This window comes from Psittacula echo (genome assembly GCF_963264785.1).
Source record: "Psittacula echo genome assembly, chromosome: 4".
Classification (NCBI taxonomy): domain Eukaryota; kingdom Metazoa; phylum Chordata; class Aves; order Psittaciformes; family Psittacidae; genus Psittacula; species Psittacula echo.
The window spans coordinates 75244087-75269683 of record NC_137738.1 but is presented as its reverse complement, the minus strand read 5'-3'; the positions used below and the strand labels follow the sequence as shown (position 1 = coordinate 75269683).

Genomic DNA, 25597 nt, shown 5'->3' with positions numbered 1-25597 from the left:
AGATTCTTCACCGTTCCTGCAGGTGGTAAAGGATGTGCGCTTTTAAGGATTTTGATCTTTCCTTACACTGCCTTCCAAATGCCCACCACTTGGTCCACATCTTGGTAGTAACCCTGGGCACATGGTAGCAGCTGAAGCCTTACCAGTGTCAGAGAGCAGACTGATTATTTTGCATGTTGTGAAGTACAGCTAGCTCACTGTGCTGTGAGGTTTCTCTTCCTTTTAGGCATTAATGTTCCTTCCCAGATAAACTGTATCCCATGTCCCAGACCTTCTTCTGGGACATCCATCCAGGCAGTTCTTACTCTTTCGGTCATGAAGCTGGCCAAACCCACCCGTGCAGAGAGTCTACCATCAGGGGTATACCCCCACTCTTCTTTTTTTTAAGATTCCTGATTCTCCTATAGAGTTCTGAGTACACTGGCCCTTCTCTTCCAGTTTGCCTCAAGTTTAACAAGCATAATCTGGTTCTCCAGGACAGCAATTGAAAGCTCTAAACAAATGTAACCCATAAAAGGCTTAAAATAGTGCTGTAGTGGGAACCTAGATTTTTGTGCTAATTTTCACATTTTGGAAAACCCACTATTTCCTTAAGAGAAACAAAAGGATTATTTTGATGTTCTCGGATTATTTTTAGAAGCTCTATTTGTCACAGAGTCAACACCAGACTTTCAGTGTAATAACCCACAAGTAGCAACTTGTGGAAGAAAGGCTACAAAAAGCACAATGGTGTTAGGAACATAAAACCTAACTAGGGATGCACAGCTAACACTGGTCCCCAGAGATGTCCTTCCACAGTAATTGCAATAGTCAAACTAGTAAGAGACATCCAGGTAGCTTACAATTCTCATATTCATCAACTTAAAAATACTTCCTAGAAGCAGTTATCATAGAGCAGGCATTTTCACCGACAGCATTAGCTGCTTCAGACATAAGGCTTGTTCCTAAGTACATGACAGCAGCTAATAGTTATTACTGGGTATCCCTGCCTAATTCTAGACCACAATTTTTTCTCCCCTGAAGACAATGATGGCTCTCCAGTTGTATTTGTGGCTGTTAGTATCACAGCAAGCTAATAAACACCCCCTCGTCACCGAAAGAAGACAACTTTGAAAAGGATCATGATCAAACCATTAGTGTTAACAGCCATTTGTTGTGTCTCTGCTGTCACAGTGAGCTGTCACAGTTCTGCTGGTGAACACTCCTCAACCAGGTTATTGTTAAGGTACATAACCTAACTTAAGGCACAGTTAAGATTGCAGCCAGAAAGCTTGGAATGACCCAGCAGTAATGACATTGGAGCAGAACTGACAGCAATCCCAGAAATCATAGTGTTTACTGAGCTTTAGAAGCAGCAGCTACCAACACCCTCACACAAAAGAGTAGCAGCAACCTAAAACTCAGCCAAGCCTACAGCTTTCGCCTCATTTTCTTTGAGAAGTCTTAACATAACACATTGAAAGATTCCTGCTTGCCCTTTAAGTTTGTAAAATTCATGGTCATTTAGGTGGAAGTAGGCAAATACAATTGTGGCTTCATCCAGGGCTGTGTTACACGAATGCCAACAGCCATCCTTTAAATACACGTTCCTGTGTCCCAGAGAAGCAAAGACACTCTTCAGAGAAAGGACAATGAAACCCTGGAGCAGGTTACACAAAGGCTCTAGAATCTCCGTCCTTGGAGATGCTTTCCATGTGACTGCTCAAGACCCTGGGCTAGGTTGCCCAGGACAGCTCTGAAGTGGCAGAAGATTGGACCAATTGACCTTCAGAGGTCCCTTCCAACCTGCATTATGCTAAATTGTTTGAAATCTAATCCACTTAACCTAGTGTGTACTTATGAACTAGACCTGCTCCTACCCTACTGGCATGGGGCAGTCCTATTCTCATACTACAGAAGAGTACAACTCATAGGCACAGGAATCTAAGTATTTAGCCTATCCTTGGAGTTACAGTGAGTGCTGGAAAAATTCTTCCAAGAGAGCATGAAACCTGACAAATATTAGTAAGAGTTTGAAATTTTATAAGCACTGCCTTCAGTATCTTCAGTATTTCTGGCTTAGTAGAGTCCAATTCGGCCTCATCAAATTAGCAGTCAGCTGCCACAGTATCTGTACAATTAACAGTCACTGTAAACCTTTGCAATTGAGAAGTTATAGCACTGCACCAGTACACTTAGTATTTACACTTCTTGTTCCCCTCCACCACTTATTATTTGCTCTGGAACACCCTCAAATTCTCAAACTTTTTTTATACTAAAGAACTGATTACTTATTTACCTTAATGATTGGGAACAAGCTGGCTTTAGCCAAGAGGGAATGCTGGAACATTACCAAATCTTAATCAGTACTGAAATATATGTTGATTTCATGAACAGCAAGATAAACACATCATCACTTGTTAACTGTATCTTCACGCTTAGAAATCTTCATTCTTTTCAGGAAATATGACATTCCATTAAGCTGCAGCAGAGAAAAGCCTCTAGAAAAAAAAAAATGTATTAGATGAAGGTGCTGAATGCAACTGAGACTACTTAAAGCTGCAGAGGACACAGTAAAAACTCACCTTGTTTCCCCTGCCTGTCCTTCCTAATGAGCCTGGCTGCCCTTTCCATTGCAACACTCATCATAGGAGCCATCCCACCCTGTCTCTGTAGCGCCAACAGGATCGCAGCCCTGCAGCCGTGTGCACGTCTCTAATGCCTCTCGCTTGCTCTCCATGCTATGTGGATTTGCATAGAGGCATTTAAGCTGGTCCCTGACGAAGCTGACTTACTGGCCGGAGTGACTGGAATTCCTTTGTACTGCACTTCAGGTGCTCTTCTGCTGACCTGTGATCCCACTCCAGGCTCTGGGCATCTCCTGCTGCCACTGGCATCAAACTGGCAGGAGTGGGATGGTGGGTTGCCTTCCCCAGCAACTTGAGTTTAAAGCCCTCTCCACCAGCTTGGCAAGCCTATGACCAAAGATGTTCACACGCATGATACAGTCCAAACCACTACACCACCATGTAAAACTGCTTTATTGATTGCAGTTAACATGTTACAGTTAAATTATGATCCCAAGCTTTAAGCCAGCTGCTTATAAGCTGCCATCGTAGTCACATGGAATTGGACGAAGAGATGCTAGCCACTGAGGCATCTTGAACTGGAATCATTTCTGCTTCTTGGGCATTGAAGCGACAGTCAGAACATAAAAAACATAGACTGTTCCTGAAAAAAAGACACAGAAAAGTTATCTTCAGAGAGGTAAAAGAATTCCTTTCAAGTCAGCTTTCTTTTCCCAGTTTCTTCCGGAACAAATGTTGACAATAAACAGCTGGAATTCAGACACAACACATTTCCATAGCCAGGTCTCCATGATTTTTACTTTTCGGGGGGAGCGAACAATTTATGTTTTAGGGAAAAAAAAAATCCTTAAATACTTCTCCATAGACTGCATAAAGAAACAGGAAAATAAAAAAAGGAGGAGAGGCATATTTGTGGAACCTACACAGACAATCATGAAGTAATGGCTACTCATTCTTAAAGTAACTGAACTGAAAATCTATCAGATAAACATATTTAAGTTAGAGGCTACCACAAAATTATCTAACAAGCAACATAAAGGTTAAATATATGCAGTATCACGCAGCTTGGATATATTCCACGAGCTTTCACAGCATGTGAAGTCTCAGCACATCAAGTATCACCTAGCACTGAAAAGTTCAGCTAGCAAGAAACCTGGTGTATATGTGTGCTGTAATTACATTTTACTCCTTTCAGAATAAGCTTTGCAAGTAGTTCCAGTTTTCTGTTAACACCATACATGAATTCTGAAGGAGTATTCCGCTCATAGTATTATCAGTCAGGGGAAAAAAAAGCCATCTGAAAAGCTGAACTCGAGAAAGCACAGATAAATACAGATAGGATAACCATGTAGGTTGGTTTTTCTCCTCTCTACATGCATTTTGCATATTCTGAAGAACAGACTGAAGGAATTGCATAACTATTTACAGAGGGAACACCAGTCATGTTGGAGATTGTACCAAAGAAATAGTACTTTAATAGCAGCATAAATATTTTAGTATTAGCCTTACCAACAACTGTGAGACCCATGGTGATTTTATACAACACATTATCCATTACACCACCTTTGAGATGCACTGGGAGGCCATTATCCTCCTAATGGAAACAAGGGGCAAAAAGAAACTATTTAAATGCAGTTCTTGCAACATCACGTTCACATAACAAGAATTACCAAGCATAGGAATTACTTCCCCAAATTATCTTCCTAACAACCAAAAGACAACCTTATTTAGATTCGGCTTTGTCTTTCAAACTTTCACTCTGGTATCAGATGATCACTCACTAGGGAAGTATAGTTGACGTGTACATTCATCTCTAAAGCAGTGACTGACAGATGCCTAAACACTTCTGACGCCAGTCGCCAGGATACAACTACCATCCCTAAAAACTTCCCATCTCCAGCTTAGTCAATCCCTGCTACAGGGAGCAACAAGGGTAGGAGCTTCTACTGTCACCTGCTGTCATTTGTCTGTCATACAGCAAATTGTTTTTCTCCACCTGAAATAAAACTCCTAAACATTGGATCTATGTGATCTTTACCCTTGTCAGCAAGTTTGCGCTGCTCTGGAACTGAAGCTGGCCTCAATGGTGGTGACCTGCAAGCCAGCCCAGCTCACCTTGCTGTCCAAGAAAGGGAATGTGAGGAGGAAGAGACCTCCTCCAGCAGAAACAGAACCTCTGACCTCACCCATCATCAACATCCCACTTCCTCTTGGCTTGCAATGAACATTGTGCTCCTTAGGCAGTGTCCCAACATGACTGGCTTTCTCCTTCATTTGGAAGGAAAGCAACAAGCTACAAAAACTATTAAACTGAGGCTTCTAACCCTTTCACATCCCTGAAGCCCCATCTAGTCTATCCTCAGTACAAAGCTACTGCTCCCAGTTATGGCTCACAGCTGTGAGTATGCTTTTAAGTATCCCCTCCTTTGGCATTTGAAGAACCACTGGTTCTCACTAGGTGGCCCTATCAATCAGGAAAAGAGTAACTCAGAAGTTATATTTAAAGATTCAATATTTTTTTGAAGTGAATCCAATCCCTTATGATCTTTACTGCTTTTAAAACAGAGAAGTACAATAATACCACATCCTCATTAAGAATTCTGGGGTTCATCTATGAGCTACGGATACAGCTGTAAGATTGCAGGTTTAACTTTTCATTGTACGTCTGTCCTCTCACTTGCTGGTTTTCACTATTTGTTCTTAGAACATACTCCCCCATCTCATCTCATTTCAGAGTACTTTGTCTTTATTTACGTACAATACCTACTGCCCATAAGAAACTTAGGTACAAATCATTTCACAGAGTAAAATAACCTAAAGAGTCAGAAGTCAAGTATGGATGTACAAATACTCTTCATCTCTGTAGGAAATAACTACCGATTTCAAGCACTGTAGTCGCACTACTGATTTCAAAAGCTCACCTCTCAGATGTAAAGAGGACTCTTAACAGTTCTTTTGAAACAAAACACACAATGATGATCTACTAAAGCAGTGCTATTCTTCTAACATTATCCTACTATCAGTGCTCATTCCATACCTGAAAAAGCTTCTGCTTCTCAGGAACTCTATTTATAAGCTGCCTGCGTGAAGCAGTGCTTATGGTCCTCTGGGAAATCTGGCGAAGACCCTGAAATAAAAGATAAACAGTTTTCTAAAAACAGTGTCATTTTTCACCTACATCTAAACTTGGTAGAAACAGTTTCTTTGAAAGACAGAAGGCGAAGAGAGAGGAAAAAAGTCTCAAACAAGCAAGCAAAGCTTCACCAAACCCCTCTGGTTCTGAATTCAGTCAGTTTTTCAACAGACTATGTAAAGGACTGACTACCTAAAAACAGAGAACTTGGGGAAATTACTTTCAATAAGATACAGCATATTTATGGATCTATAGCATAACCTTCATAATTAGTATCCTCTTTCGGGAAATCTCGACCTCTGCTCCTTAGATCTCAGTTTTAGGCACCATTTACTGCGTCTGACTTTAGCAATGTGGACAATATTTAAGACACACATCTGCACAATGATCTTCTGTCGCAGCTGCAGTTCACCTACTGGCCACCAGCACAGGAGCTCACCTTCACAGAGCTGAAGAAGGCACTTCTCCCCTTATTCTCCTCCTCTCTCAGTTTAAAGGCACCCTGCGGTGTCCTCAGCCAGGAACTGTTTCCATAGGCAGGCCATACAGGGGCTAGTAAGCACGGGTCAGGCCACCAAACCCAATGATCTGTAATTCTCCCGGTGGCTCAAAGTCTGCTTTTGCAACAGGTCACGTCTCAAAGGTCAGAGTCAGCTGTACCTCTAAGCTGCCCGCAGCCCAGTCTCCTTCAACCTACACTGGTAACACCGATCCTTCCCCACAGAATTACCGCCACTAACAAGGCGGCCACAGCGCAAACATCCGGGTGATGCCGGTTGCCAGTAAGGGAAAAATCCACCTCCCCTCGTCACCTACCCTAATACAAACTTACCTCCTTAGAGACGGCCTCAGTGTGCCCCAGACTCAACTCTCACCACTTCAAGGACGCAAAGCTCGGCACTAGGTGGAGCGAGCGAGCGGGCCAGGACCCAAAATGTAACACTTCCTCCACTCTTGCTCCCCATTCCCCCCATTCCTCCCTCCCGAACGGATCCATCAGCAGCACCCGGTGGCAGCGCACGGCAGAGAGGTCACCGGGCGGCCGAGTCTCGCTGCCCGGGCGGGCGCCGACAGCCCCTGATGGAGCCATGTCCCCACATAACCCTCCCCACCCGCCCTGCCGCGCCAGGCTCTGCTGCCCGCGCCGCCCCAGCGGGCTGCGCTGCTATCCCCTCCCTTCTCCTCTTCGGTTCGGAGTGGCCCGGCCCGGCAGCCTCACCAGCAGGTTCCGCCACATCGCGGCTCCTGGTCCCATCACCTCCCGCCGGCAGCAAGGGCAGCGGAAGCGGAAGCAGCCCCTACACACCGACCGATGGTACGATAGAGGCCGCCGCGGTGCGTCCAGAGCGCCGCGGCGGAGCCTGCAGCGCCGCCCCGCTCAGCCAGCCACGTCAGTCCTCCGGCGGGGAGGAGGGTGGTAGGCGAAGATGGAGCGGGGGGCGCACTGGTGCCGCGCAGGTGCTTGGCGAGAGCCGTCTCCAGGCTGGTCTAAGAAAGGCTGTTCCACTCACACTCCCATGACAGTCTTCCCCCAGTGAAACAACGGCGATGGGCGACACCGCAGCGCAGGACAGTGCAAACTGCTGCCGCAGGATCCTGTGGCCACCTCTTGCCTTCAAAGGGCACATTGGCACATCCGTGACAGAAACATCCCTCAGCTGCTACCTGTTTCAGACCTCCAGAGGGCTGGATGCGTGTCCCAGAAGAGTACCTCCATGGCTCCCACGCCACCCATCCCCTTTGGCCATCATGGGGGCAGGACACAGAGCCAGGCAGAGCCTGACCCAGCCAGGTATGTCCTACACCCTTGGGACAGATGTAGCATCCCTCATTGAGCCACTACACACACAAAAAAAAGCCCTGAAATATGTATCTGCCCACTGCCTTAAACTCCCTCCGTGGCAGGGACACTGAGTACTCCAGCAGTGAAAAAAGAAAACCCAACCTCAGTTCCATGCTTTACAGTATATAATTGCAGTGAATCAACACCAGATTTGTAGGAAATGCAAGCCTATTCACTTCTGACAGAAGACTCTATTTGCCCTTCAGAAAAACGCTGTGAGCAGTCTGCTGTTTTTCCTGCATTGCAGATCTAGCCCTATAATTGCATCTTATTGTGCTTTAACCATATGCTGAAATACAATGCTGTCAGGAACACTGCTTCCTGGCTTTGCGGCAGTTGCAGTGCACTCAGTTCTTGGCATTACACTGTTTTGGCACTGGCGCCAAGCCTCATAATGAATAATGTCTGTCAAACACGGCAAATTAGTGCTCAATCTAGTATGGAAATAACAAGGATCGTATCTCAAAGCATAGCACTTCTCAGCCTGAAGGGCTGCCCCAGAAAGGAAGTGAAAACGCAAAGATGAAGAAGTATTAATAGGTATAGTCTTAGCTGACTTGGAATTATTAAAAATACCGTTTAAAAAGCATAGTCATGGAGAAATACGATGTGTTGTGACAGAGGAAATTGGACGCATTATTTAACAAATAGTTTTCAACCACTCACCAGTGCTATTACAGACTACTACTTAGAATCTGTAACTGCTACTGCAAGATGGATTTCCATTCATTCCTCTTACAATCTTTCCTCTTGTAATTACATATAATATTTGCATTGTTTTTTATACACAGTTATATTTAGATACTGGTGAAAGGATCATAATCCTCAGATAAACCATTATTGCTTAATTTCTGCTGCATGGACCATTTCCAGGCAGATCTGAACGTGAGCTTCAGTGCTATTGCCTGTCAAAATACACTTTACAACAGAAAGGCCATACTTACAGCTTGGCATGTGGGGTTACATGCCAATCAAAGCTAAAAGATGGCTGCTCAGAGAAAGCACAGCTGGCATCTTCAGTGTTGGCTAATTTATGAAGCAATGAAAATCCGAGGGAAAGAGAGATGGCATCTTGCTGTCTCTGGCTGAGGGTATTTCATTAGAAGCAAACTCAGATTGCCTTTTTCCTAACTGGATAGAGTAACCTGTGCATGTATTGTATCGCAGAATAATAAAACTGCTAATGAAAATTCACTGTTAAAACAATTTTGTTTAAGCTGGAATGAAAACAGGGCTGTTAATCTGTGTGTTAAAAAGCATTTATCACAAAAAAAGTTTCACCTCTTAAATCAGTAATAGAAGGGTATGTAAACCCTGCTAAAGAGATAACACAAACAACTGAGATAACATTCAACCCAGCTGTGGAAGTTGAAGCCCCTGGTGCAGCAGGACAGCTGAAAGTGACCATTTTTTAAACCACCTCCTCCTCAGTCTTGCCTGCCCACTGGTTTAATTATTTTCTTGCAAATGGAATAATCGGTAACCCAGTTAAAAGCTACATTGTGTATGAAGAGACAAAATACAGTGTGTTCTATCTTGGTATAAGCATTTTCCAAGTTTTATAATACACTAAAATTACATTAGGAGAACTTGCTGACAGCACAAAGATGTGTTTTGAAGCTGACAAGCACCTGTTGTGAAGCAAACACTAACTTCAACCACATAAACCCAAGCCTTAGCAGGTGAGCCTAGAGACAATAGTATTTTCAATTCTCCCAAGAATGTCATAGTCCAATCTTTCCCAGTTTCATAACGGAATCAGTGAGGTCACTACATTCCCGGCCCTCTAACTCCACTTAAAGCATCTCACCATTTCCTTTCACAAAATCTGGGCACAATCCTCAGGACCAAATTCAATTAAACTTGCACTAACTTCTGAGTCCAGTTTGCTTGAACTGTTTCTTTTACGTCACCTGTAGCCAAAATCAGGGTCCAGTGAGAAAGAACTCCACGTACTTCCAATTTTACTTTTATTTCTTCGGCTTCAGTAATTATTGACTTACACTTCTATTCCTTTATTTCATTTCCAACAGGAAATGAGAAAGATAATTTTCCAATTTGACTTTCTAGCAGCAAATTGTGTAATTCAAATGATGGACAGTATTACTTTACTTTCAAACATAGGCTCAGCATGTTTGGAATGAGAGGCTTACAGGAAAGGCAGTTTCTTATTTGAGACCCATGTCATCTAAGGACATGCTTCTCAGGCCATTTCATAATGGACTTTGGTCTTAATTGAAACTGTCAAGCAAGATCAGACTTCACATTTACGCACAGAAGGCAATATGGTGACTGGAACAGATTCCATAAGCTAGAATGTAGGGTATTTTTACATGAAAATACTTGTGCTGATCTGCAGAAAACTGAATACTAAAAAAACAAAACAAAACAAACAAACAAGAAAAAAAAAAAAAGCCAGAACCACAAAAATCAAACAAAAACTCCACCAAAAAAACAAACACAAAACATAAAGAGCAAACAAAATTGTTTTTGCAACTGAGCTTTTCACCTCAGAATAGAAATTTCCATTTTCACACTGCTAGAAGCAGCCTCTTCCATAAACTTACCACGTTGTTACGAGCAGGAATAAACTTGGCTTAGATGTTCAGAGTTTTTTTCCTGCTTTCAAAGTGAGAATTTTAGCAGGCTGTTCAATGCAAATATTCGATATGTGGTACATTTTGGGGTGTTGGGGGGTTTTGTGTTTGTGCTGTTTGCTTGGGTAAATGGTTTTAATTCTGAACCCAGCTCAAAAAGCAGCATTTCAAACTTGAAAGAAAAAAAAGGATTATGAGTGAAGCAGAACACATTTGCATTTCAAGTGACAAAACACAAAGTTTAAAAATCAAAATAGTTTAATAACCAGGAATTGGTAGACAACCCCTTACTTGCTTACTGTATTGCTGGACTAGCAGCTACTCTACAGATGAAATCCAGTTTAACATTTTGTATGAATTTTCTTCCTTGCAACACAGAAAGGTACATGCCCTTATTTTCTGCAATTCCAGCAATATCAATACAACACTGTAAATAAAATCTTAAAGTTGATTGTTTGAAAGCCCTGTGCTGCCACACTGTACTATTCAAACAAATATACGGAATTACAGAAAGCTGGCACACGGGAAACACTGCCTCATTACATAGTTTGTACAGACTTGCACACTTGAACTGTTAGCTTAAAAAGATTACACAATTCAGGAAAAAAGGGTCATCTGTTTGTGATAAATTACTAGTGGTGTTCGTAGATCAAACTACTGGACCATGAATAAAAAATCCTTGCAACAATTATGCAATCCCAGAAATACAGCTCACTCAAACTGAATTCAAAAAGAATGTCTTTTCATCCAGATGAAAATAAATGTATGTTCGAGAACAAAATAAAATCTCTTATTAAATGGTTTGCAGAATTTATTAGGTCTTTTTTTAATATACTCAATACTTTATCAAGCTAGTTGCATTTAAAGTGATCTCTACCATATACAGTTTCTGTGTATCATCTAAAAAAAAAGTCACCAAAATGTAATATTTTACAGGTTACAGTTAACTTTTAATTAACCTAAAACCAAACCCTTCCGTAATTTAAGACACTAACCTGCACGTGTTTCTAACTGCTGTATTTTAATTAGGTTTTCACACCAAGCTCAGCCTGCATTTCAGTCAGAAGAGGTTACTGCCATCTCAACTTTTGAATCTTAACACTGCAAAAAACGTTGTGTTCGCTTCAAATAAAGTATATGACAATTCCTTTGCAGCAAAGCCTGCTCAGAATACATACACCTCAAGAAAATTAGGAAACTCCTCCAGTAAAAGAGATTCACTCAAATTTGTGAACAGAAAAGACATTTTAGATTCTTCTTTATTAATGCTTGGTCCTGCTTATAAAAAGCAGAACCAGCAAGCATAACAGGTAAACTAGTATTGGATATGACCTAAAGCAAAGAAAATTAGAAAAAAGCAGATTCTACCAGCATCAAACATTTCCCAATTTAGAACAATCTTTAGAAGGGACTCACACAAATAATTAACAAATGGGTTTTCTGGTATCTTCATAGGATGCTAGTTTACTGGCCAGGCACATATATTGTAAATAAACAAAGAACCCAGGATGCTGAAATCTACATAGCACTTAAAAGGATTTAATGTAACAGAAGTGTGTGGGACACGGGAAGAATACTTAACTTATATAAATATATTAAAATCTCAGCAAGAAATATAAGAGCCCATGCACACAAGACAGTAAATTGAAAAAACATTTAAGACTTGACTTTTCCTTTCAACAGCACTGACACCTGAATTCTGGAAATTCAACAGCTTACAGTATCTCAGAACAGTCCTTCTCCACACAATCTAAATGTGCTGAATCACATCAACATTACGCAGCACATGAACAAGCAGCAGATGCATCAAGGGAACAGGAGCTATATGCATCATGTGGCCTGCCCAGTTAAAGGCAAGTATCAGAAAAGTTGTTTCTGACACAGGCAGAGATACAATCAAGACAGCCAATTGTATACCCATCATTTTCAAGAGTTAATCCACAGTGTGGGAAAGGGAAGCTTTAGATAAAAATTATACACCTAGTCAAGAAGTGACAGAAGCAGACATTTATCTTTCAAAAACTGGGTCCATTCTGGACTGGCCTTGATGCACATGCAGTACATTTGTTTTCAGAACCAAGATTAATTGGGAATGTCTGCACTAGTGTTTCGATTTCCATATTTGTGATGGATGATCAATAATACAACTCCTAAGAAGAAGCATATGGACCCAACAGTGATGTAAGCAATTCCCAGAAAGGGATTTTTCCCTCCCATCCACGAGATGGTGCTTAAGATCATTCTTTTTCGTCCATCAAAACTGTGTACAGGATAATCTGAAAAACATTAAGGAAAACAACAGCTTCCAGTTCTAGCTTTATGTGGTCAGGCACATTAAAATCTTGGATCATTTCACTCAGGTTACAAACTGCTGCCTTTGAATATTGGAAGTGAAAATATGATACATTTAGTTTTTCTTTTAGGTGAAGACTAATCTGGGCACTGTCAGCTACTCCAAGAAAAATGCCATGTTAGATGATGTTAACTCTTTTTAAGGGAAGAGTAAATGCACAATTATGTACGGTTTTGAAAGTAGATTCAACAAATTGAGGAAAGTCTAGATTTTAGTTCCTGAATATATTTTTTATACAAAATTTTTCTTTATGTTCATTCAGTTTTATATGCACCCCCCAGAGGTTTGCAGCAAAGGAGAACACTGCAGTAGCTATTTAAAACTGATCATTAAGTGCTTTTGAATTTTAAGAACTGGGTAACTATGACAACCCTCCTCTGTCTCTTGCACTCCCACCTAGTCTTTAGTTTGTCCAAAATAGAATGAGGAACCTCCACCTGATCCACAGCTCTGCCATTTTTCTGACTTCCAAAGTCAGTCTGCCCTTGATTACACATTGTCATTACACCTTGAAGGTAAAATTCTCAAATTTCTAGCCTACCAACTACCTCTGTTCTTTCATTTTTTCCTATGCTTCTCTTAATTCCTTTACAGCACCCAAGCAATCTGATTTCCCTCTTTCATTAGGAAGCTACTCATTTTAAAAGAACTCTTACAGAACTAGAAGATGGTAATAATCTACCATGTTCTCACTACTGGTTTTCAACCACTGTGCAATACCATCTTATTTTAAAGAAAAAAGTCTAATTCAAATTGAACTTGCACAAACATATGCCTGTGTAATTCAGCTAAGGGCCTCAGCCACTTTCAGAGATTTTTCAAAGGATACTGTATGCAATATCCAGAGAGTATTTTCCAGCCTGTAAGGTAGGCTGTAAATTGTTCTTCCTTTCAATGAGACGATACAGCTTGCGAAATGTTGGCAGAGCAGCAGTACGCATCCACACAATGAAGTCTTCATTGATAAAACCGTTGTTGTCAGGCTCCGAGTCCAGCATATACACTGGCTTGGGCCAGTTTACAGGTTTTGTTGTGCCTAGGATGAAACAAACAAAAAAACTCCAACAAACCAACAATGAAGTACTTCAAATACAGGACTAAGTAACACACTGGCTCATCAAAATTCATTCAGGTATTACAAAAACACATACTAGCTTTTGAACAGTATAAACAGATAGGTTAACTCTACTATTTCAAGACACTGGGGCTGTTTAAGAACTTTTTATCTGCAGCTTAAATAGTTTAATTTAAATAAATAAATAGCTTAATTTACTCTCATGACAGCACTGTCCGCTTCTCTAAACAAATCTGCCTCCCCTACACATTTATATAGCTAGGAAGTCTTGTCTCAAAACATTACTTAGTGAGATAGCTCTCCATTATGATGACAGCTCCTCTGCTCACTTGTTAAAGAGTTTGACCACCACTTCCCACACCATGAGCAAATAAAATTATGTACAATATTTTAGATTATGCCATACTAACACTTTTGCTAATTTTATTGGAAATACAATTCTACATTGTATTAGGGTAAGGTATCTGCTTTTCCAAGGGTAGCATCGCATTAGTAACATGCAATTTGGCTGTGACTAAGCAACAAACCACATCAGGTTAAGCCCGAAATCATTGTATACACTGTATAAACACACACACAGCCCTTAGAGCCCTGAGGAAGATTATTTTCAGACATTTGTAAACACAGAAAACTTTGATTTACCAAACTATATTTAACCTAACAAATGAGACACATATCAACCACTTCTAATCATAAAAAGGAGCCAGTTTTGTGGTTTGGGTTTTTGTTGGGTGTTGGGGTTTGGTTTTGGGGTTTTTTTTTGTTTGGTTGGTTGGTTTCTTTTGGAAAATTTTGCACAATCTAGTAGTAGAAACATTTAAATGGAATCTCTTTATGTTGGATTAAAAAACTGCAAGGTTTCAAGTTAAACCCAAGCATTATTGCAGTTGTGCTGGTTTTGGCTTGGGCAAAGTTAAAATTTCTTCACAGTAGCTTGCATCCTGCTGTGGTTTGGATTTGTGATGACAACAGGGTCGGTAACACGCTGATGTTTAATTTATTGCTGTTTTTAATTTACTAAGTGTTTACACAGCTTCAAGGCCTTTTCTGCTCCCTCACAACAGCAAGTAGGCTTGGGGTGCACAAGGAGTTGGGAGGGGACAGAGCCAGGACAGTTGACCCTCAAAGGGATATACCACACCATATGGCATTGTGTTCAGCAATAAAACTGGGCAGGTAGAGGTAGGCAGGGGCTGCCATTGCTTTGGGACTCAGTTGGAGGTAAGCAATTGTTTACTTTTGCATCACTTGGGGTTTTTTTGTATTTTCCTCTCTATTCAATGGTTGGGGTTTTTTTGGGGGGTGGGAGCTAAGGTTTTGGTATGTTTGGGGGGTTGTGGGTTGTTTTTTTTTGGGGGGGGGGGGGAAAGGGAGGAGGGAGTGTTATTTCGAGATTTTTACCTACAAGTTTTTACTTTTCCTATTCTCCCCCCATCCCACTGGCCAGACGCACCACTGTTAGTGAGCAACTGTGTGGTGTTTAGTTGCCAGCTGGGGTTAAACCACGACAGCAGCGCAGATACTGGGCTCTTCTCAGTATTCAAGGAGAACAAAAAAAAAAAAAAAAGAAAATTTACAGTAGAGATAAAAACCACTTTCATACTTCCATGTGAAATTTGCAGCTTTCACTATTTGAAGACAACCTTTATAGATAGCAGAGCAGTCCTTAGCTTGGATTTCTTCAGAGAACCACAATATTTATTAACACAATTCAGTACAATGTTGTCAGTGAGGTAAAACTCACTGGAATCAGAATGTGTTTGAAGAGTTCTGTTATTCTTAATATGTTTGGTTTTTTGTTGTTTTTTTTTTTTACCTTGGAAAAGTGCAGTTAAGTTATTTCCATCTCCTGTAGGATTCCTGAACTTTACATTTTTATCTGTCCACCACGCAATGCCTTTTTTAATCAAAGTAATAGGAGTCCTTGTGTCATTATCAATGCGGTACAATTCCAATGTATCTAAAGAGAAAATCAAATTAGCAAACCAGCTGAGGAAACCTCCATTAGACAGATGATCCTGACAGGCAGTTAAAGTATTACTTTGAGGAGAACAAAGCAAAAAGAAGTGGACAAGGCTTTTATTACCTTCCTGCCACAAGCACAAGCTCTTCTGTAAGAACCAACCTATCTGAAACAGTAGTGTATTATCCATATATTTTATCTATGTTTCTACACATAGCAGTAACAGCTTCTCAGAACAGGTATTTCCATCCTTTGTGTGCTATCAGATTAAATTAGTTCCCATAGAAATTTTGGAAAAAGCAACAGCAGTACAAGATATTTATTTAATTCTATGAATGAAAATGTGTTGATTCAAAACAAAAAAGCCCAAGATGTCTTCACTCCAAATAACTTGCAATACAACACAAAACATACATTAGATCATAAAAACATCTAAGTGATAACTTGAAAGTGTTACCATACCATTAAACATACTGTTGGCAATAGCTCCGCAAGGAGCAATGGGTTTGTCCTCATTTGTCCGGTAAGGCTCGCATTCCTTACTGGGATTCTGAAAGTTAGTTAAAATGAGAAAAGGCAGATGAGTCTGTGCTAGTTTAACCAACTAACCTGTTCTTTACTGCAGTACCTCAATAATGTGCACATCTTAAGTGTACCACAAACTACTCTTTTCACAAGTCAGGCTGTTTACAAATACTACAGCATTCAATACTAGTTAGCATGATTGATTTTTCTTTTACAAACAGGAACAGAATCTAAATAAAACATGAGTAATGTCAGAATCCCATCACGGTCATACTAAAAATAAGGCTTTTCTTGGAAGCTATTAGAATTTTTTTTCCTTTTATCTTTTAATAGAAACAATTTTCCAACATGCAGTACTCAGGTATTCTCTTATTAAAGGCAGGGTGTTTTAAGTATGCATCAGTGTTATAGAAAAGTAAGACTATAATAAGAAAACAAGCGTAACATAGAAAACAAAAGGCTGCAAGGACTCCAACAGCATGCCGAATACTTTTCTGCATTAAAGGCTCACTCCCCCAACCTCATGTCAGTCATGCAGCTTCTTGAAACTCTCCACTTTTTTAAGGTTTACTCATTCTTGCTGGAGCAAGAACGTAGCTGTATTTCCACTCTTCCTAAAAATTAGGAAAAGTAGAGGTCTGGCCCTAAACATTACACAGCAACCTGAACAGAATGCCCAGTACTGATAATTTCCAATATTGCTGATGTTCGGTATTGAACCAGAGTCTACAAAATGGATGCATTCAGGTGCAATATTCAAACCAAGTGCTAGGCAACCGGATATTTTACACTGAAAGCAAAAACTTCAGACAGAATGAATACAGATAGATACTACTGACTGAAGACAAGACAGCTTAAAACTATTCAAATTTGAGCAGTGCCTAGAGTACTGCATTGCTGTTTGCATAATGAAAGTACGAACATGAAATTTTACAGTATGTTACACACATTTTTCTGTAAATAAAATATGAATTCCCTATGGCTGATCTTCTGCTATGCAAAAAAACCCTGAATGCCTCATAAATACTCTGCTATATGGCGATTTATGCAATAGTCAGAAGTTACTTGCTTACTTATCCATGCATGAATACCTACAAGTAGTGAACTGTTATCTCCATTTAGCTGGCTGTCATCTCGAGATTTCACATAACGACGATGGTTTTGATAGAAGTTGGAAAGTCCGTAATACATGAATACATTGCTCTACAAGAAGTAAGATGGGGTTTTCATTCACACAAAGCTTATACTTTAACCTATTAAACTCTGTGTTTACTTTACAGCAACATTCATTAAGTAGGAGCCTCAATACTTTTTTCACACTGAGTACATAAGAGTACTATTCTAACACGAGCTGGCATCATGAAGTCAAGCAGTCTAAACAGGCCATTAATTATCAGAATGGTATTCAGCAGCACCCAACACCAATGTTGTCTAATGTTAAGCACATGTACCCCATTATGTGTCTACAATTCCTCAGAAAGCACTTGCAGTATTTCCAGTTCTTGTTGGATTGATTTATTGTTAATTGTGCAGGAATAACTGATCTACTCACCGTCTGTATGGCATATATGGTAAATCTAAATGTGTAAAACACAAGCATTAAATAGAATGTTGCACATTTCCACATAAACAGAGGCACTAAAAACCATCTCATGCCATGCTACTGAAAAGGCACACAAAAATCAGATCCACGTTCATAGGAAAACCAGAAATAATCCTTTAAATAATAATATTATTTTAATAATCTTTAAAATAAGAAAAAAAAAAAAAAGACTTAAGGGTGATACAGCTTTCCTACCAATTAGGAAATAACCCATACAAACTGTTCTAATTTCACTTTGCATACAGGGTAACATACCTCAAATGAATGTTCCAGTGTGAAATTGATGGTGCAAGTACAAGGTGGAGTGCTGTCCCAGGACACATTTAGACATTTGTTGCAGGGACTGGAAGGCTCTGTTCCTGTATAGTCAATCTGTAATAGAAAAATAATAATAATAATTAAAAAAAAAAAGTCATTACTTTACAATGGGAAAGGAAAGAAAAATGAGTTGATGTGGCAGTTGTTTTGCAACCTTATACTCTAACACAAAAAGCCCATTCCGGCCTATTTGATGATCTCCAGAGGTCCCTTCCAAGCTGAAAGATTTTGTGATGCTACCTACACACTCAATTTCAGCCTCAAACAAATTTAACTCTGAGGTAGGCCATTACTGCTGTGGGAAAACAAAACACACATGCCAAAACACAATGCTGTCTGGAGTGTCTGCTGCTTGTGTTTCTGAATACACACGCACGCACGCACACACTATATGCCAAGCAGATCTGAGCTTCTACATGGCCTCCAGAGAGCTTAAAATTTTTAAAGTCTAGATATTTGATAGAAAAAGTCTGCATTAGAAAACTTGCTTTGCTGACCATTTTTAGCAATCTAATTAGAAGATTAAAAAAAAAGCCAAACCAAATGAAAAACCAACCACAAACAAACGAAAAAAAATCACTTTATGTCCAAGAACTGTCTTAAATAGGGAAGATTAAGACACTAATACTATTTTGCCAGGGATGGTAAAATACTAGATGGACAAGAAAGGTAACCCTTGTTAATATGGCTTATACAATATAATCTTAGTGTATAAGCTTAGTGTAGTTCAAAAAAAGCCATTATTTGAAGCCTGTACATACAGGCTACCTGGGCATGACATACTCCTGGCCATGAGCTTACCCTATATGTATTTCTATATTTACTATGAACTTCGTATTTAGAATTTAGACTCAGGCTGCTGCAGCATATACCAAGTTATGGCAACAAGCTCTTTAACAGCACTATCACTTAAACTACAACACCTATATAGTTTTATGAAAAGCTGCTGCAAATGGTTTGCCCCGATTTATGCTTGTAGTGAAATACATCAAGAATTGGAGTGACTTATGATCTGTCCTAGTATTAACATTAGCAAAAACAAACATGCAGTTTCAAGGTTAAGGGAACAATTGAAGCTTATTTTCCTCTGGATCTTCTTCAAGGTCTCTCTTCCTGCCATGTCTTCAGCATCTATTACGCTGCAACTCTTCCCTCAGCATCTTTATTAGCATCTGTTCTGCTGCCAGACTTCTGATAGATGAGACCTACACCCTAGCAAGCCTAGCTCAAACAATTCAGCTTCAGAAGCTATTAGCTGGCAGAGAGAGAGAGGATCACATAATCTCTGCTTCCTTTGCTGAGCAAGGTATTGAGTTTATGCTGATCTAGAAATAGTAGCAATCCTGAACAGCTTTGTGTAGCTACAGCAGACCAACCAATCACCACTGCTCTCAACAAACAATGGAGCTCATTTGTGCAAGGCTAATTCTGTACAGCTTTTTTTGCTGCTACAATAAGTTTAAGCAAGCACTTTCTTTAGAAAGAACTTAAACCTGTTTCCTGAGCTAGTTCTCCAGTGTGTGGAGAAGTTTTAGATCAAGAACAAACTCAAATACTTATATTTATACAAATAAAATTGATGTATACTGACACAGAACCACACTTTTGACCACTGCAGTCAGCTTCAATGCTACCCAAGAGCTTTCCCATACAGTAACTGCCAACAAGTGTCAGTTTTTTCTGCATCCACATTTACAGGTTACATTCAACATAGTGTTTATTTTAAGGGATAGAGGTACCTGTCTTTATCTCTTGACAAGATAACAAAACCAGGACCTTCAGATACAAAGTACTGACTTTGGGGTCCACAGCAGGAACCCACCCGACCCAGCCTTCTGTCCCTAGCTGAGTATGACAGACTCACACAGAGAGAGCCCTTCCCAACAACCCCTCACCTAAGGACACTGGGTATATCCAAGTTATCCAACACCAAAGGCGTTTCAAGCAGCTGCTGTCTTTCTCAGTCTATTTACATGTTTGCAGTATAGAAATAATATAACTATTGCATATATATATTCTCCAAACCATTTGATTTTATAGATTTCACATATTTATCCTACTCTGGCAACTTCTTGCATAAAAGCCATCCAGTAACTCTGGTCCTCTATTAAGTTTTGTATCATTTTTGAGATGGGGCTACCTGAACCACACTCAACACTGAAGAAGTATGCAACAGTCATCTCCTTCCTTTCAGTTCTTCATTCCTTCTCATGCCTTGAAGTCCATCTGGCTTTTTAACTATGATTACACATTTCACAGCAGCAGTCACAGCACAAAGATCTCTTTCCCACACAGTTAATGTTCTGGATATTCCTCAATTTTTATCACATATTAACATATGCAATGAATACCAACTTATAAAAAAACCAAACAAACCAACAAAACAAACAAACAACAACTTATAAAAAAGCTTTTTTTTTTTTTTTTCCCCTAAAGAAAAAAAGGAAATACAGAACTCTCACCCTTTCCCTTTAACAGGACAAAAAGACACATCTACACAGCAATATTCATTTCCAATCCAAATGAACTACTTTTCATAACAGAACCACGAAAATGGCTGTTTATACCTTTTCAGTGAGAAAACGCTAGAGAAAAGCCGGCACCAAACCCCTATAATTCACTTAAGCCATTGGAAATCTTCCACATTTGAATTTAAGAGAGTTTATAAAGGAAATCAATGGAAAAAGCTACATTTTGCTGTTCAGTCCTTGCACCTGTACAAGAACAGTACAGTTCACAGAGATCCTGATGTCTATAATATCTAGTTCAAGGAAAGGGTGACTTGAACTGTTCATAAATACGTATTTCAGGGGCATAATTCCTACTCAATTCCAATACAGTAAGTTTACAGGCAAATATCTATGTACAGACACACACTTAACAAGTATGCTATTGTCTAGAAAGTAGGTCTAAATACCTCTGCTTCCTCCCCCAACTACATTTTCAAAACAGCTTAGTCACTGCACCCAAATTCTAGATGTCTTGTCTCCAAGAGCTAAATTTACAGCTACTTCCGAATAACATTTGGAGGTTACTAACAATCCAGCATACCAACAGGGAGATAGCTCAACATACAGGTGACAGCAGCGTCTTAATGTGCATCCCTCACTGGTGTTTAGGGCCCAAGCGCTGGTCTTTAAAATGCTCAATCTACATTTTGTTGCTGCAACTGTAAAGTATTTTTTTTTTTCCCTCCAAAATTCAGCTGCCTTTAGAATGCTAATCTCTGGATTTCTGAATTATAACACTTGACAAAACATGCATGAGGACCAGAAAACAGAACCCAAGTTTCTCCATTTTTACCTGCATACCCCAACTGTCTGATCATACTCTCAAAAGTCAAACACTCTGTTCCTCCTGTCCTCACAAAAACCTAATGGTATGGCTTGGGAGAGCTTCATGTGAGGTGAGTGATACAAGAGTGAACCCACTCAGTAAACAAACAAAATAAGCCCTTTCTAAACTTGAATACCTTGAAATTAGAAAGGGTGGAAGGTGGAAGGCCAGCACCTGCCAATAGGTTTCAAAATACAAACCGCTACTATTGCTTTATACATGCAACCCATTGCATAGTAGAGCATCAGTCACGCTCCCATGTCACCTACAGATTCTTGCAATGCACATTAGGTGGGAACATCCAGTTTCTGCCTCCTACTGGAGCTTTTCAGGAGTACATCACCGAGATGCTTTGCAACATGCTATATAAAAATTCCACACACAGATGCAGTATACAGTAATATAAATGCGGTGTATAATACATTAGCAATATAGGCACAAGAAGTCACTTAGTTTTGGACTCATGAAACCGACGCATTTCCTGTCCTTACAGATCAAGGAAGAGCCAGCCATAATGAAAAAAATAAAGGTGATATATTGATCCAACTGTATTTACCATACAAACATTAGTTTGTAAACTAAGACTTTGTGTCGCTTTACTAGAAATGGCTATTTTAAATGCAATTGTATAAAAAAAAAAAAAAACAACATTGTTAGCAAGGATTTTTTTTTTTTTACTTCTCTCCCTTGCGCATCCTGTTAAAAACATGTGACTGTATTTACTTTAAATATGACTGTAACATGGCAGTTTAAAAGTCTACATGCCCAGGACAACTTGGTACTTGTATCAAATTTCAGATGGTCTGCTTACCCTCAAGAAGCAATTGCTTTTCAAAAATATGCCTACATACAATATTCGAACACTGTAAAATACACTCCAGCTTTGGTTTTTACACTTCTTTTCCCCTTGACTGTAATTTTAATTCTTAATATAGTAGGAAAGGGAACCTTAAATTCGTTTAACATTGTTCACATTTTAACAGAAATATGAATATATAATACCATTAATTGCCTGCCCCAGAATTTCTTTAGTTAACATAGTTAATGGGGCTTCACTGCCACATGGATACGACTAGCCAAGCCACTGTCTTGAACACTACTTACACAAAAGTGACAGCTTATGCTGGTTAATTAGAATTATTTGATCCGCAAGAATTCATATTCTCCCATATAGCAGTCCATCAAACAACACTTCCCCTCCCCCCAACAATCAATCTTGGTCGCATTAGCTAACTGAAACTAATCAGAGCTGTCAATGTGCTTTCCAAGACTGTCCCTAAGCCATCTGGGTTGTTTCTTTACCACACAAAGTGATTCTGTTATCAAATGGACCTGTGATGTACAGTTTAGTTTTCAGCTAATGCTCACCCAGTTTTCCAGCAGCGGTGTGGTTAATTACCAGATGTAAATGATCCAGTTTTTCTAAGTATAATTATAAAAAGCCACACTCTGTGATCTTTGCTAAATTTAATCCAGACACCATGGTCTCCTGTAGAGCATCTAAAACATTAAATCACTAGCGCACATAAGAACTATAGCAATACCTTCACCAGGTATTTCAGGACAAAGCCTTGCCCTGAAACTACAATTACTCTGGAACATCTAAAGATACACAACTCATTGCCACAAGCTATCCCAAGGACGACGCACATATATTTCCTGTACTGCTAAGAACAAACCTTGCATTGGGCTGTGCTGATTATATACCGGCCTTAAGCTTCCTGGAAGTTCACTCAGGAGCACGAGCAAAGCTACACTCTGTGCGGAAAGTAGATACCCTATAAGCTCAGTGCCTGGTTGGGTAATTAACGGATGGCTTGGTAAGGAGAACAGACGTTAAACTGAACCGGAACAGCCAGGGCGAGGTGTCCGCTCATCACAGAAGCCACCTCCATGTCCCGCCGAGCACCTGCAGGAAGAGACGGCAGCGGATTTCGCAAGGAGCCGCATGCCGCCATCAGGAAGACGTTCCAAACACCTCTCGCCCGGCCGGACCCGGCCTAACGCACCCACAGCCAGGCCCGGGACACCGCCGCCCGCCGCCGCATACCTCGTACTCGCGGATGTTGTTGGAGGTGACGAAGATGCCGATGCCGATGGGGATGAAGATGAGGCCGATGATGAAGAACGCCGGCAGCACCGTGCCCGCGGTCAGGATGGGCTGCCAGGCGGGCAGCCGCTGCTGCTTGAACGCCGTGTTGTCAGGCTTGCGGGTCTTCACGGCGCCGCCGCCCCCCGCGCCGACCCCCGGCATCCCGACACCGCCCGAGGGGTGCCCGTCCGCCTCCTCCTTTGCGCTGTAGTTCACTGCCATAGCGCGCGACCGAACAACCCCTGCCCGCTGCCGCCAGCGACCTGCCCTGCACGTGACCGGAGGGCACCGCACCTGCGCACTCGGCCACGGCGGGCCGGACAGAGAGAGCGAAGGAAGTACACGGTAGGCGCGCGGATGACGACACGCTCCCACCTTCCCGGTAGAGCCGCGACAAAGCCGCGCGCATGCGTAGGAAGGGGAGCACCCGATCTCGGTGAGGCCGAGCTGCGCGTGCGCGCTTCCGCTCCCCCGCCAGCCCTGGGGCGGGAACAGGGGGGGAGCGCATGCGCAGTAGCGCTCGGTGCGCTGGCCGTGACGGGAGCCCTTTACTGCCCCCTTCTGGCGGTGCCATGCCGCGTGAGGCGATTCGGTCCGTGCCTGGGGGGCCTCTCCGCGGGCTTGTGGTGTCCGTGTGTCCCGGGGCCGCAGATAGGCCAGCCGGGCCGGCAGCGGCAACCACCCCTGAGCCGAAAAGCCTGCAGCCTTGTGACCCCCACTGTACGTGTCAGGGGGAGCCCTTCTCATTTCCCGCCTTCGCACAGCGTCTGAAGAGGGGTGCTGGGAAAAAGGCAGCACCCATGGGGTCGAAAATGGGGACGTTAACTTCAGCTTCCTGCTCTCATAGCCAGTGTAGAGATGTAGTAACGCAGCAAGGTTGTGAGAGCTTATCTTAATGAAGTTGCTCATAGTAACCATCACTATAGGGAGATTTTTGCCCTGTTTTCCTGCTCTGTTGTCAGGAGGTATGTGGGTGAATCAGAGTGCAGTGAATGCACATATGGATGTTGCTGTCAGAGTTGTTGCTTTTTATTTCCCTTGGGAGCTAATCCTGCTTCAGTTCATTAAACAGTCACCAGTTCATTAAATAGTCGAAAGCAGGGTGCATTCGTATCCCAGAATACCTGTTTTGTCAGGCTCAATTATTTATTTGTTATTTACTGCTCAAGCCAACACAACATTCAAAGTGCATGTTTCTCACTTTATTGGCTCCTTTTCTTTAAAGTTTGTTTTGTGAGGACTCTGTAGCCCTTTTATTATACAGATTGTAGCCAAAATGCACTTTTAGCCAGTATTTATGTATTTTCTTAATTTTATGGAAAAAAAAAAAAAAGGAAAAAAAAAACCCAAAACAACAAACAACCCAACCCAAGCTATTTAATTAACTAACTTTGTAAGCGTGTAATCCAGTCTGAGACTTTTTAACTGCCTGTGGAACAGTTCCCCTAAAATAGATGCCCTTCAGTTCTCTGAGGAACCGAAAGTTTCACCAAAGACCACTGGGGGGAGCAGTGACTTGTGGCAGTGCCGCCTTTTTGTGGAGACTCTAAATACCTCGCCTCATTAGACAGCATAGGAAATCTGGACATCAAAATTTAAGAACTGGTTTGGTACCTAAGTAATTGTATAAGGGTTCAAAAATTAATCGTACGCCTTGTGGAATCTGTGCTAAAGCTGTATCTCATTCCTAATTAATCTTTTCTGTTATCTTGTGGGCCCTACCTTTACCTGTCTCCCACTAGCTAAGCTTCTTGTTCCTGTTTTCACCCTTTGTTATCTTTGGTTTTCAGTTGCGACCTTCAGTTATAGGAACTGATGCGGTTAAACCCCCTAATATTTAGAACAGGGAAGGCAAATAAAATGCATTAATGGCCAAATAGATTATTTCAGGGAGCAAATCTACGAAACTTAAAGCATTAAATATGAAGTTTTCAACTTGAATGTTACTGTTCAGAAGAAGAGTTAAAACCCAACAACTCACAGTAGGAGGTGGAACAGTCAGGGCAGTAACCTCCATTTTTCGTCTGTTTTTCTACACTAGAGATGGTTCTATGAAACACTTTTGTCTCCTCTGGTCCAATTATGTTTCACAATGAGGCAAAAGGGAAACTCACTGGCTGTAGAGTTTTTCTTTAGAAATCAAAGTATTTGAGATTTTTTTAATAGATTAAACATTGTATTTTATCACCTAT

At 41.0% G+C, this 25597-nt stretch overlaps 2 protein-coding genes across 2 annotated transcripts; both read right to left on the bottom strand.

Moving 5' to 3' along the window:
• Positions 1–2982: 2982 nt before the first annotated feature.
• Positions 2983–6999, bottom strand: COX7A2 (cytochrome c oxidase subunit 7A2). Its single transcript, XM_080615532.1, has 4 exons — positions 6920–6999; positions 5605–5694; positions 4077–4161; positions 2983–3210 (listed from the first exon to the last, which is right to left on the bottom strand). The coding sequence occupies exons 1-4, from the start codon at positions 6953–6955 to the stop codon at positions 3152–3154; spliced, it is 270 nt and encodes an 89-aa protein (XP_080471658.1). The 5' UTR covers positions 6956–6999; the 3' UTR covers positions 2983–3151.
• A 4382-nt stretch (positions 7000–11381) lies between these two features.
• On the bottom strand, positions 11382–23782 carry TMEM30A (transmembrane protein 30A). Its single transcript, XM_080615125.1, has 7 exons — positions 23364–23782; positions 17915–18031; positions 17152–17259; positions 15994–16081; positions 15385–15528; positions 13323–13529; positions 11382–12416 (listed from the first exon to the last, which is right to left on the bottom strand). The coding sequence occupies exons 1-7, from the start codon at positions 23625–23627 to the stop codon at positions 12223–12225; spliced, it is 1122 nt and encodes a 373-aa protein (XP_080471251.1). The 5' UTR covers positions 23628–23782; the 3' UTR covers positions 11382–12222.
• Between the last annotated feature and the right edge of the window lie 1815 nt (positions 23783–25597).